Source organism: Taudactylus pleione, unplaced genomic scaffold (genome assembly GCF_031769625.1).
Source record: "Taudactylus pleione unplaced genomic scaffold, aTauple2 ptg000130l, whole genome shotgun sequence".
Taxonomy (NCBI): Eukaryota; Metazoa; Chordata; class Amphibia; order Anura; family Myobatrachidae; genus Taudactylus; species Taudactylus pleione.
Genome location: NW_028284532.1, coordinates 8,017,898 through 8,030,870, shown reverse-complemented (window position 1 = coordinate 8,030,870; position 12,973 = coordinate 8,017,898). Strand labels below are relative to the sequence as shown.

At 47.5% G+C, this 12,973-nt stretch overlaps 1 protein-coding gene across 6 annotated transcripts in view; it reads left to right on the top strand.

Annotated features, from left to right (window-relative positions):
* The window catches only part of MYO1A (myosin IA), a 141,659-nt gene that overhangs the window by 52,390 nt on the left and 76,296 nt on the right, over nt 1-12,973 (top strand). For 5 of the 6 annotated variants that reach the window (XM_088473196.1, XM_088473197.1, XM_088473194.1 and 2 more), the window contains exons 4-5: nt 7,379-7,473; nt 10,004-10,108. In XM_088473196.1, the coding sequence (XP_088329322.1) occupies nt 7,379-7,473; nt 10,004-10,108 (200 nt within the window). Of the gene's footprint in view, nt 1-7,378; nt 7,474-10,003; nt 10,109-12,973 lie in introns of those variants that run through there. The other variant, XM_088473199.1, reaches the window with a different exon arrangement.

Genomic DNA, 12,973 nt, shown 5'->3' with positions numbered 1-12,973 from the left:
GCAGCCCCGTCCTCTCGACATGAAGTAATGACAGCACAGGGGGCATGGCCAACACAGTGTACAATAAAGACTGTTATGACCGGATAGCAGGGGCAGGTCCAAGGAGGATCCAGGGCAAGGGATAGGCAAACGCAGGGGGGGTTTCCGTCTGCCTGGAAACCCCCCTCCCCAGCCCACACCATGACCACAATAGAAATAGTAATGTAATAGAATTTTACTAGTGCTGCATGTTCTTCACAGTATCACAAATGAAATAATTAGCACCACCTGTGTATCTTTTAACAGTAATAAGTACACCTGTGCACCAACTAGGAGATCTGGAAAACATGCACTATTAGGGATGCACTGCTATAGAGCCCAATATGTACATATATGTCCAGGGCAGTGCTAGGTTCTTCTGCTGCTCCCCCAGACTCGCTCCAATGCTCTGGAATGGTGCCCACATCTAAAATAAAAACATTCAGCTCAGGCTGGATGGCCCTACTGCCGCATTTAATGGGTTACAGTGATTGCTGGTCCTGTATATGCTGGAATTATGACACACAATACACTTTGTATGACACATATTAAAGCTGGTTAAGTGCTAATTATACCCTCTTCTTGGACTGGCCACACTCACTCTAAAATCAAGCATTTGTAAACCCCCTTCTAGAAATCCTGCGTTTGCCACTGCAAGGGGGGGTGATTAATTTACCTGTAACACTTCTTACCTGCCCAACCGCTAACCACTTTATACCAGCGCAACGGCATAACATGCAGAGAGAGAAGAGACAGCCTTCCTGGATCCTCTGCAGCCCAGCACACAGCAGCTGGGCAGTTTCCTATCTCTCCCTGCATGATGTGCCGCTGTGCTGTTATAGCGGTCAGCAGTTGTGGGCAGGTGAGAAGTGTTACAGGGAGGGAGTTAGCGGCGCGATCGCACTGACTGTTCCTCTAGGATTTGTCACTGGTTCATAGACTAATATGGACTAGAGCTATCTGACGATGGCATTAGCTGCCAGGGCCAAGGTCCAGAATGTTTCACATTCCAGAGCTTAATAAATCTGACAATATAGCAGCCATAGAGACATTGCTATCAGAAATAGAGGAACCGCAGAGTATATCTTCATGCATCCTGGGGATGCTTCCATATTGCAGGTATCCCTCAAAAACAACAATCATTGGTAATAAGCCAGTCCAATGGGCTATGGGTTCTAGTCAGTGAATTGGTCATTTTGTAGGCCATGCTTGGTTAAATCTAACAATATGTTTTGGATTTGAATGTTCTTGACGCATGACCTTATTTTCTTACAAAAATTATGTCATATACTGTAATGTAGGTTAGACCTCTAATTTTGAGTGTAGTTATAAACTGAGGATGAGGAGAGTTGTTGATATAGGATTATGTCACCATCCTGGCATTCGGGAAGCTGGTGCTCAGAATACCCGTGCCGGAATCATGACAGCAGTCAGAATGCCGGCGCCAGACTTCTGACCACCTGCATTCCTACGGTAAGTATTAGGGTTAGGGGGAGGTTTAAGTTTAGCGGTTAGGTTTAGACACTAGTGGGATGGCTAGGGTTAGGTTGTGGGGGGGTAGGGTTAGGCTGCGGCGGTAAGGGTTAGGCTGCTAGGGGAGGTGTTAGGGTTAAACTGTGGCAAAGGTGGGTTAGGGTAAGGCTACTTACCTTCAGGGGTCGGGATTCTGACTGTTGGGATGCCACTGTTGATATTCTGACCGACCGCCTGTAACCTGTACCCAACCCGTTGATAAGGCGAGGCCATTCTTTACTGAGATAGTGATCAGGACGATAGATTACCAGTTATATATATTTGTCTCAGTGACTTTTAGACGTTATTTACTGTATATGAGAGCATAAAATCACTTCTTTCCTTTGTGTAGAAGAGAAGAATGTAGCCAAGTAAGTGCCAAGCGATGGGCAGAGAACTGTCCTCTGTGACACATAAGTGAGGATTTTCCTAGCATGCCACCAGCATACAGGAACATAAATACACTTCATCTCCTTACTCAGGGCCGAAACTAGGATATCTGTCACCCGGGGCAAGGCAGCAATTTTGTGCCCCCTCCCTTCCTGTACCTGGATTTTGTCCTTGCTCCTCCATAAGGCAGTGCACTACACAGACGTCCCTGGTATAGTGACTTACATTATTCCACACACCATAAAGCCCATTACACATTATGCCACACACTGTTATGCCTATTACCAAAGTGCAATTTACATATTTGCCCAACACCATTTTATACCCCACAGTAATGCTTCTAATTACTTTAAAATAGGGATGTGCAGGCTCGGTTCTACTCGGTTCCGTTCGGTTCTTTTTACCGAATCTTATTGGCTATCCAAAACTCGTGACAGCTGAAACCCAATAAGATCCGGTAAAAAGAACCGAACGGAACCGAGTAGAACCGAGCCTGCACATCCCTACTTTAAAATTACCTGCTCGTTGTCAGGGGTTATATGCTCATTGCCAGGGGTTACATGCTCATTGCCAGGGGTTACATGCTCATTGCCAGGGGTTACATGCTTCTTGCCATGAGGTTTATGCTTCTTGCCATGGGGTTTCATGCTCGTTGCCAGGGGGGTTTATGCTCGTTGCCAGGGGGGTTTATGCTCATTGCCAGGGGGTTTATGCTCGTTGCCAGGGGATTTCACGGGAGAAGATGCAGCCTTCAGCATCTTCTCCCTGCAGTGCCAGCGTTCCTGGTGCCGGGAACGCTGTTTGCATTGCGCTGGCCTAACAGACACTAGAGGTCCAGTAAGACCTCTAGCATCTCTCTCCTCCTAGGAGGCGGCCATTTTTGGATGGCCGTTTTCAGCAAATTCCATGCGGACTAGCCATCTGCATGGAATTTGCTGAAAACGGCCATCCAAAAATGGGCGTCGCCAAGGAGGAGACAGACACTACAGGGCAAGTAAGGACCTCTAGCATTTGTCTCCTCTTTGGCGGCGGCCATTTTTGGATGGCCGTTTTCTGAGTCTGCAGCCCTCAAGCCACCTCGAGTCAGCTTTTTTCACCCCCTGCAATCCGGCACCCGGTGCACGTGCACCTCTAGCCCCCCCCTAGTTGCGGCCCTTCCTTACTCCCGGGATGTGGAGACTAAATTGCAATGTTCTTGCGTTTCCTATTTATTACTAGTTCCGGCAGTGAGCCCATGAGACAGGGGCATGTAAGGCTTTCCAGTTACTCTTAGTCACTGGTCAAATCCATTACAGCTTCTATTACTCGATAGATCACAGAGACTAAGTGCTCAGACACAGCCATACCAATCTATAACACTCCCTGGGTAATTGCATTATGATGTCTGGCCAGTCTATCTTGCCTGCCTACATCTGTGAATAGATAGGAAGTAACAGCTAGTCCAAGTATTACCTCAATGTCTGCCTGGAGATCTAGTGCAGATTCTGCTGTTTGTCTGCATTTTCTATCAAAGGGCAACAAACAAATGTTCACATACTAGTAAAAGTAATAAGAATATTGTGCACTCTGCATCCCTTCACAACCCATTCACCAAAACAAATTGCGCTTATATTAATTTACTATGTGGTGCGGTTAACGGATGTTCATACAATTAAAAACCAAGAATGGAAGATCTCTGTGCCTGATTCAGACCTGGTCGCAAGCTCTGAGCGCGCGCAACCGGGTCGATGGTGGCCTAGAGCGAATGTGCGCGACAGAGCCGGCTCCGTGCGCATGTGCGAGACCCAGATAGCGATGGGCAATCCGTCGCTCCGGGTCTCGTACCAAAGGGGGCGTGCTGTCGAAGTTGAGTGACAGCACGCCCCCTTTGGTGGGCGGGCTGGGGGCGTGGCTGCCCAGACGGAGGCGTTCCCATGAGAAGTGGGAGTGGGAGAGCTTTCTGCTCTGTTTGAGCCGAAAGCTCTCTGGGGCTTGCGGCTACGAGATTCTACCACAAGGGTCTCGTCGCAAGCCCGATGGTCACGATGGTCTTGACCATTGCAACCATCATCCTGGTGCTCGCTATAGCTGTGGGTGGTCACCCACAGCTATGCGAGCGGCCAGGAGGCCGTTCTAAAAGAAAAAAAAAAAAGACCGGCACTCGCTCGTCCAGAAAAAGGGGCTGGCTATTTAAATTAACCATTCGCTCTTTGCGGTCTGTTCACGCCTCTATGTCTGAACGAGCGAACAAAACATGCGAACGTAATTTTGAAAAAAACACCCCCTGGCCGCTCGCATCATACGTCATGTCCGCTACTTATTAGATTAATCGAGTACATCGTTGGTTTTTCCTACCACAATCATGCGAGCAGTTCTGACTATAAAACAACCAAGTGACGTGGTCGATGACGCTGCTTTAGTAATTATGCACACCCTTAAAACGCCCGTTTTGACCGTTTGGCACGCCTGCGTTCGGATCTCCACTCCCCGTTTTCAAGCACCTTCCCCTGTTACCACCCACAAATGCCTCCTCCTGTCACTCAAAATAGCAGGCATTCGCTATTTAGCGAGCACACGATTTTCGCCTGCACTGACTGGTTCGCGCATGCGTATTAAAGTCCGTACGCATGCGCAGTTGTGCGAACATCGGTTGGAACGAACGAGCGGCCGCTTACGAGCGGCTCTGAATCAGGCCCTCTGTCTTTAGACAACCAACACAGGGCTTCGTGCACAAGCACTGCTAAGCCATGTAATCTGTCTAGAGTGAAATCACTCTGCACATGCCCAGAAGCTTTTACACCATTGCAGATTTGTGTGAATCTGGCACTTATGCCAGTCTGCGCCTCAAGAACTGTGATAGAAAGGGAAGCAGCACTGTAGTATTGTCCATTGACAGTAACAGTGTGTTTGCACAACTGCGAGTCAATACAAACTGGGACACAGAGGCATGTATGTCTGAGATAGCTATATTCTTTGCTGGTGGGCATAGGTAAGTGTAAACAGGGCCGTAGCTAGGGTAGTGCGGCCATCGCATAGGGCACCACAGGTCAGGGGGCACTGTTTGGGTCTGTCAAATTTATGTTATTATCATTCTCACTTGTAGCTTCCTCTTATTTCATCCCCAGAATCTCCTGGCCTCTCCTATCCCTTCCCTGGCCCTTCCCCATGAGGCCATGGCCCTTTTTTGGGTGCATTATGTCCCTTTGAAAAGTGAGGGGGGCGCCAATGCTCTTTCTGGCACAGGGCACCAAAAAGTCTAGTTACGGCTCTGAGTGTAAATACAGGTGATGATGATGATAACGGTTGCCAGCACTAGTGAATTGCTTGTGAGTGACTGCTTGCAAATGCACCACTTAAGCTGATTAGTGCTTCCTTTCATTTATTTTGAGGCCTATTAGACATTGTATGGTTTGCAAATAAATTAAATAATGATAAAAATGGATGTGGATGTGACTGGCATAAACTGGGCACATATGCTATTTGTGTTAACCTGCATGAACCTTGTGATAGTTGCATCTTTTCATATACACACAATTCTGGCAAAAGTGCACATAAAATAGCATGTTCCCAAGCCGCACAGCTATTGTCTGATATTGCCAGTGCTGTCATCTGTCCAAGGTAAAAATGTGACGTCTTACTGATGTAGGACCATAATGAGATGCTCCCTGCCATCCTTTTTCACATTGAGGCAGGGGCATAGAAAGGTGCAGGACACGTCTTTAAAATATTCTCGACACTCAACGGTTTTCCAGCTCCCAGCGCTCCCCAGGTGTTGGTGTGTGTGACATCACATGCTCCGGGGGCATGGAACAGTGGTACCAGCATTATACTGACACTAGCATAGTACATATAGAAACCAATGGTTTTGAGAGGAAAAAAGGTAGCTAAACCTCCGAACACTGGAAATGGGCATCTTGGGACAGACATGTTCGTGTTGCAGTAGGGATGTACATCGCCCAGATGGTTTTCTCCACTATCAATGGCACAGAGCTCCCCAATATTTTTTCTCTTTCTACTTGGCATTGGGACACAGAGCCTAGCCCCACCCACAATGTGAATTACAAAGTCCCACCCCCACCTCTTGGCCCACAACCCCTTTAACAATAGAGCAGGGATGACAATCGATGGTTGAAACAATGGATGTTCCCATGTCGATGGTTTCATACCATCGAGGTTAACCACTAATGGTACCATAGATGGTCAGCATTGATGGTTAACCCACTGATGGCTATCCCTATGTTGCAGAGGTGGCATGACTGTTTTACTGAGAGAGCATGTTCACTAGGTTGTCACTTGTCTGCTGTCAGTCTTCCTCCTATTACTCTTTAACTGTGCACGGACCCATTCACTACTGTTCTGGTATGCAAAGAAGCAGTGGATGGACATTTCCTTAACTGCTCTGCATTGCAGTCCTTCATATCAGGACTGTCCTGTTAAAATCGGGATGGTTAGGGATATCAGTAACGTGTCAGTAGAAATGTATGTCCGTCAGTATATTTTGCTAAAACATCAATGGAGGTTGACAAACCTCAGAGTAACCATTGTACTTTTCTTTTCAATATCACGTTTTGAAATTTTGTGCACAAATATCTCATGTTACTTTAGCTCATGTTACTGCAGCACCGGAGGTGCCCAAAAAGGGCACGTAGCTTCACGGGAAGGGGCGGAACCTCTTGAAAACGGGACGGAGCCTCACGGCAACACCTGTTTATGTCACCATAGGGGGCATGCCCAGCACTCTCCGAGATGCTGGGCAGCCGCCAGGCTCTCCTTACATTGGTGAACAGATGTTCACCTTCTGCACACCCGCTGCTCTTCTATGCAGAGCAGCAGTATGTGCTCTCCCCAGCTTCCCCCTCCACCGCGGGACACTGCAGCCCGCGGTTGGGACAGTCCCAGAAAAGTAGGACAGTTGGGAGGTTTATATATAAATTTATACATGTTGCCAAAAGAGTGGTTACTACATCCAACTGCAAGTAAATACCCATTTTACTGATTGAAAACGCCAAAGGCAATGCTAAAATGTAAACTAACCCAATGTTTTTAATGCAGCAGATAAGGGTGAGACCTCTTTAACTAATAGTGATGTAACTACCAGAATAGAGCACAGAGATATTGCACAAACACCACAGGACACCAGCTTCAATGCAGACCTCATGTTAGAGCCAGGAGCCATGCTGATTGGTTGATGGCTCTATGGTCCTTGCACACAAGATCCAATCTGAGACCTAAATTTGATGCAGTATTCATGGGCCTCAATATATGTTACTGCATTCATTTTGCTCAGCCAGTGGTTCATATTGTAGTCTAATCCCAGAAGAATATGTTCCTGCATTAATCTTGCTCAGCCAGTGGTTCATATTGTAATCTAATCCCACAAGAAGACCAGTAAGTGCTCCCTGAACCTCTTTTACACTCAATCAGTGCTCCTTCCACATTAGCCTAATGTTTTGTGTTTCATTTATTCTTTGATTTGCAGTTATGCACTGGCTGATGACGCATACCAATCTCTGCGTGACCGGGACAGGGACCAGTGTATCTTAATAACAGGGGAGAGCGGTGCTGGAAAAACTGGTAAATACATCTTACTGGAGATCCCCTCTATTATGTTTATAGACTAATGTTCCTCAGCTTACTGTACAACACAATATTTATACAACCCACCTATCTACAATTTTTATATATATACAGTATATATATATACTAACACAGAGTCGTGGATGTTCGGCACTCAGGATGAATATAGCAAACAGGGGTGCCCACCTAAGAAAATGTAAAATAGAGATTCCTCTAGCAGTGCATAGCAGCACCGCAAACATAAGGAAAAAACGAGGTGGCACACCCAATTCCGAAATGGAATTTGTTTATGTACAGTCCTGATGAAAAGGTCTTAGGACCTTGAAACGTCGATTTCTGCTGTACCCATGATTTTGTGAATTTAAACACTTTTTTACCATTTCAGAATTGGGTGTGCCACCTAATTTTTTCCTTACATTTGCGGTGCTGATACGCACTGCTAGAGGAATCTCTATATATTATATATATATATATATATATATATATATATATATACACTAGGGGTGAGCGGGATCGGTTCTACTCGGTTACGTTCGGTTTTAAAAACCGAATCTTATTGGCTATCCAAAACCCATGACAGCTGATAGCCAATAAGATTCGGTTTTTAAATCCGAACGGAACCGAGTAGAACCCGCTCATCCCTAATATATACACACACAGTATATATAAAATGGGCGTATTTATGTTGTGCTGTGCTGGCATAGCTTTCGCAGTGGATTAGCATACTATCGCAGTGAGACTGTGTGCGTAATCGCTATTGCAATTGCAGTTTCGATCCGTAATGAAATAGGCCCCATGTACGCAGTGGGAGCTTAATTGCAGCTGACTTTCATGCTATTCTATATAGGCTCTGTAGTGTTTTACTCAGACGAAGTGGACACATGGTCACTGCATACTTGCCTAATTGCTGGGAGTCCCCCTGACCCCAGGAAGACAGCCTTCCCGCAACCAGCTTATTCAGTATTTCTTAGCATTTTTAACACTTCTATAATAGTTATGGTGTATCCTGCCGAGAAAATCTGTGGAAAAAAAGTCACCGCTTGATACTGTAGTTTATTATTTTTTATATATTTGTGGAAAGTTTAAAAGGTGCCAAAGCCGTGCATGCCAAAACTATAACAATTATCTTTTCATAGTCCTTGTGGTTTGTCATTCACTAAGGGTGGCAGATGAATCTGGAAGCAGATGATATTTTAATTTATCTCTCATTTTGGCACAATTTGTACTTTTCACAAATCTGTAATACCTCCAGCCCCAAGTTCAGGATGAGCAGTGACTCCAGCAGTGACAGACGCAGTAACTCCAGCGACAGAGGCAGCAACAGCAGAACAAGCATGCATCCTCTCCCACTGCCTTAGTGTGTGCTGTGTGCAGGCATCAGTGCGCTCACACCTTATCTTCAAAGTTTTGAGAAACATTGGGCCAAATTCAATTCAGTGCAATGTTGAATAGCCGTGGGAGGGAGCTCCCGCAGCTATTCAATACACCGCGCTATTTGGACGGCTAAAGAATTTCTTCTCGTACCCACCAGGGGATGCGTGGGGAAATCCGACAAAAGTACCAGATGCGCAGCTGTTTGCCGGCTTAGTGCAGCGCTAACAGTCGTGTCCCCGGCACTTTAGTTGGAGAATGCCGGTTACCGCGCCTTAAGACCCAGGTAAAGTTGCGAGAACCAGCATTTTCAGACTTTCCTGCTTCCCGACCAGACAAACAGCGTGATGATTTGAATAGCTGTGGGAGCTCTCTCCTGCGGCTATTCAACATTGCACTGAAATGAATTCAGCCCAATGGTTTTTCACTATTGTGCCACCTCTGGAAGCTACAGTGCATTGGTGTCTGACGTTGTGCTAGATACGTTATAGGTCCTTATACAGTCCAGAATAATTGAGGTCTGATATGTGCATTCAACCTTTGATATACCCCTGAGGAAGTATTTTCTGAGACAAAATGCATAAGGTGAAGGGGCAGGTCATACCAGCATCAAGTGAGGCCACTGTCGTGAGCTTGGACTCTCTAATGGAGTGAGACAGGAGGATGTTGAACATCTTCTCCTGGTGCGGTAGTCCTTGCATATCTTTAACAAGTTTTTGTAAGCAAATTTATTCGCAAAAACTGTATCAATAATACATTTTGAACATTTAACTTTTTGCCATTGGGCCAGTTGTTGGGTGTTTTTGGTGTAAGGGTCTGATTGCAGAATCCAAAGATAATGGACACTGGGTACCAGTGGTCTTCCAAACCATGAATACGGCTTCAATTGTAAGATACCTGTTGATGCCCTTTATTTATTCAATTCCACTATTGGTGATTAAATTGTACACTTTTTATATATGTCTATTGTGTTTATTTTATGTGAGTATCACTTGGTTGTTGAGAATGTGTGTGTATATATATATATATATATATATATATATATATATAATTTATTATGTATGCACATTTGCATTAATTCTGAATGAATAAGGCTATTAGTGCAATAATTTGTACTGAAAATATATTATCATGTAGCCCCACACTTACTTCACAGAGGCCAGTAAATTTGTGATGTCATACGTGGCGGCTGTGTGCGGGAAAGGAGCAGAAGCGAATCAGGTGAAGGAGCAGCTCTTACAATCAAATCCTGTCCTGGAGGGTGAGCAGTGAAAAGTGAATTACTGTACAGTATATAGATACGGTTTCATTCAGAGCCATAAGTATATCCAGCTAGATGGCAAAATCATGTTGTGCTGCAGGGGGACACATTTAAAATATATGGCAACATGTAGCATTGGAAGGTGGGCACATATCAGCTCAAATCTAAAATGCAGTGTAAAAATAATGCTAACCAATATGTTTGCGCTGGGTTGGGTACAGGGGCTGGCTGGCAACTTTTAGCCTGGGGGGCAAATGCATGCAGGCGGCCCTGGCAGAGGAGTATCGTGTAGCCAGGGTGCCCGAAGAACGTGCGTGCTACGGCGCCGCCCCCCCTCAAGTGTTTCAGGGAGGAGGCGGGGCCATATGGGATTAATATAAGGTAAAAATAAAGATTAGGGGCAGCCCCCTGTCGTAGTGCCCATATGCAGTGCCCCCGTGTGCCACAGGAGATAACATCCTTATGCAGGCCTCCAGTAGTGCCCCCAGTAGTGATCCCCCCCTATGCAGTGCCCCTTGTGCCCCCAGTAGTGGTCCACCCTGTTCAGTGCCCCTTGTGCCCCCAGTAGTAAGCCCCTTATATAGTGCCCCCAATAGTGGTACCCCCTATGCAGTGCCCCCAGTAGCAGTCCACCCCCCCATGCAGTGCCCCCAATAGTGGTAACCCTTATGCAATGTCCCTTAAATAGTGGCCCCAGTTGTAGTCTCCCCCCTATGCAGTACCCCCAGTATTGCCCTTTATAGAGAGCGCCCAGCAGTGGTCCCTCGCAGTGCCTCCAGTGGTAGTCCCCTCCCCCTATGTAGTGTCCTTAGTAGTAGTCCCCTCCCCCTATGCAGTGCCCCTAGTAGTAGTCCCCTCCCCTTGTAGTGCCCCCAGTAGTAGCCCCCCCTTGTAGTGCCCCCAGTAGTAGTAGTAGTCCCCCCTTGTAGTTCCCCCAGTAGTAGTAGTCCCACCCCTTGTAGTGTCCCCAGTAGTAGTGGTCCCCCCCCTTGTAGTGCCCCCAGTAGTAATCCCCCCCCGGTAGTGCCCCCATAGAAATCCCCCCCCTGGTAGTGCCCCCATAGTAATCCACCCCCCTGGTAGTGCCCCCAGTAGTAATCCCCCCCTGGTAGTGCCCCCAGTAGTAATCCCCCCCTGGTAGTGCCCCCATAGAAATCCCCCCCCTGGTAGTGCCCCCATAGTAATCCCCCCCCTGGTAGTGCCCCCATAGTAATCCCCCCCTGGTAGTGCCCCCATAGTAATCCCCCCCCCCTTGGTAGTGCCCCCAGTAGCCCCCCCCAGTAGAGAGAGAGACTTAATTAATAAAAAAAAAAACCAAAAAAAACCACTTACCTGAAACTCCTGGTCCCGACGCTTCCACCGGCTCCTCTGGCCACTTTGCATTATGGGAGAGATGTCGTCATGACGACGGCTCTCCCATTACCCACTGCGGGAGCCGGAAGATGGCTCCCGCAGTGGGAGCAGCGGCAGCCGATGAGAGTCTGACAGACTCTCAGCGGCTGCTGATTACAGCAAACACACAGCTGCCGGCTCCGGCGGCTGTGTGTTTGTGCTGGGTAGCGCTGACCGGACTCCGTCCGGTCAGCGCTACACACACGGTGCAGTCTGTGTCACGGTGACACAGACTGCACCGGCCCACGGCCCGCATGACGCCGCGGCCCGGGGGGCACATGGCACCCGGCCCAGCCCGCCACTGGTTGGGTATGAGATCCTGGCGTTTGGGATGCTGCTGGTCAGAATACCGACAACAGCATCCCGACAGTCAGAAACCCGAAATCCCATAAGGAAAGCAGGTAAGACTAACCCTTACCCCTACCCCTAACCCTCCCTCCCCGGTGCCTAAACCTAACCACCCCCTTAGTGCCTAAACCTAACCTCCCCCTATCCGCACCCTAAATCTAACTCTCCCCCCTAGTGCCTAAACCTTACCTCCCCCTACCCGCACCCTAAACCTAACCCTCCTCCCTAGTGCCTAACCCTAACCCCGCAGCCTAACCCTAGCCCTCCCTCTAATGCTAACCTTTGTGATGCCGGCGGTCAGGATTCTGGTGCCTGGATCCCGACGCTGTTGGGATTTTGCCCATCGGCATCCCTCATGATGGGATTTTGACTACATCCCTTTTGCGCTACATGCAAATGAAGGCAATAAGTCCCTGTGGATGTAGTAAGATTCCTTACAATTAGGGAGCAGATGGTCACAATACCGACAACGACATCCTAACGGTCACAATCCCGACAGATCCTGACGGTAAGTATTATGATTAGAGTCATGTTTAGGGTTAGGCACTAGGGGGAGGGTTAGGCTGCGGGGGGGTTAGGTTTAGGCTCTAAAGGGAGGGTTATGGTGCGGGGGGGATGGTTAGGCAACAGGGGGAGGTTAGGGTTAGGCTGCAGTAGGAGAGGGTTAGGGTCAAGCTATAAGGGGAGGGTATTGGTGCGGGAGGGGATGGTTAGGGTTAGGCACTAGGGGGAGGGTTAGGCTGCTGGAGGAGTGGGTTAGGGTAGGGGTTAAATACCAAAATCCGTCTGGATTTTAAACATCGGGATGCCTCTGTCTGTAGTCTGACCATCGGCATCCTCACCGTCTGGATCCCGTACCTTTCCCTGCATGCAAAATCAATTGCATTACACCTGCAACAATACAACATTGTTTGTCCAGGTACATATTTCCACCATTTAGCTGATTTTCTCCTAACTCCTAAAATCCAAGGGTATATTTACTAAGCGTTGGTTTTTGCTTTTTGCCGTTTTCCATGTGTATTTGACAAAGGGACAATAGTAAACCGACGGCGTCTTTAGACTTTCAAAACTGATGGACATCTTTGACGGATTTGAATTTGATGCTCAAAACCGCTGTTTAGTAAA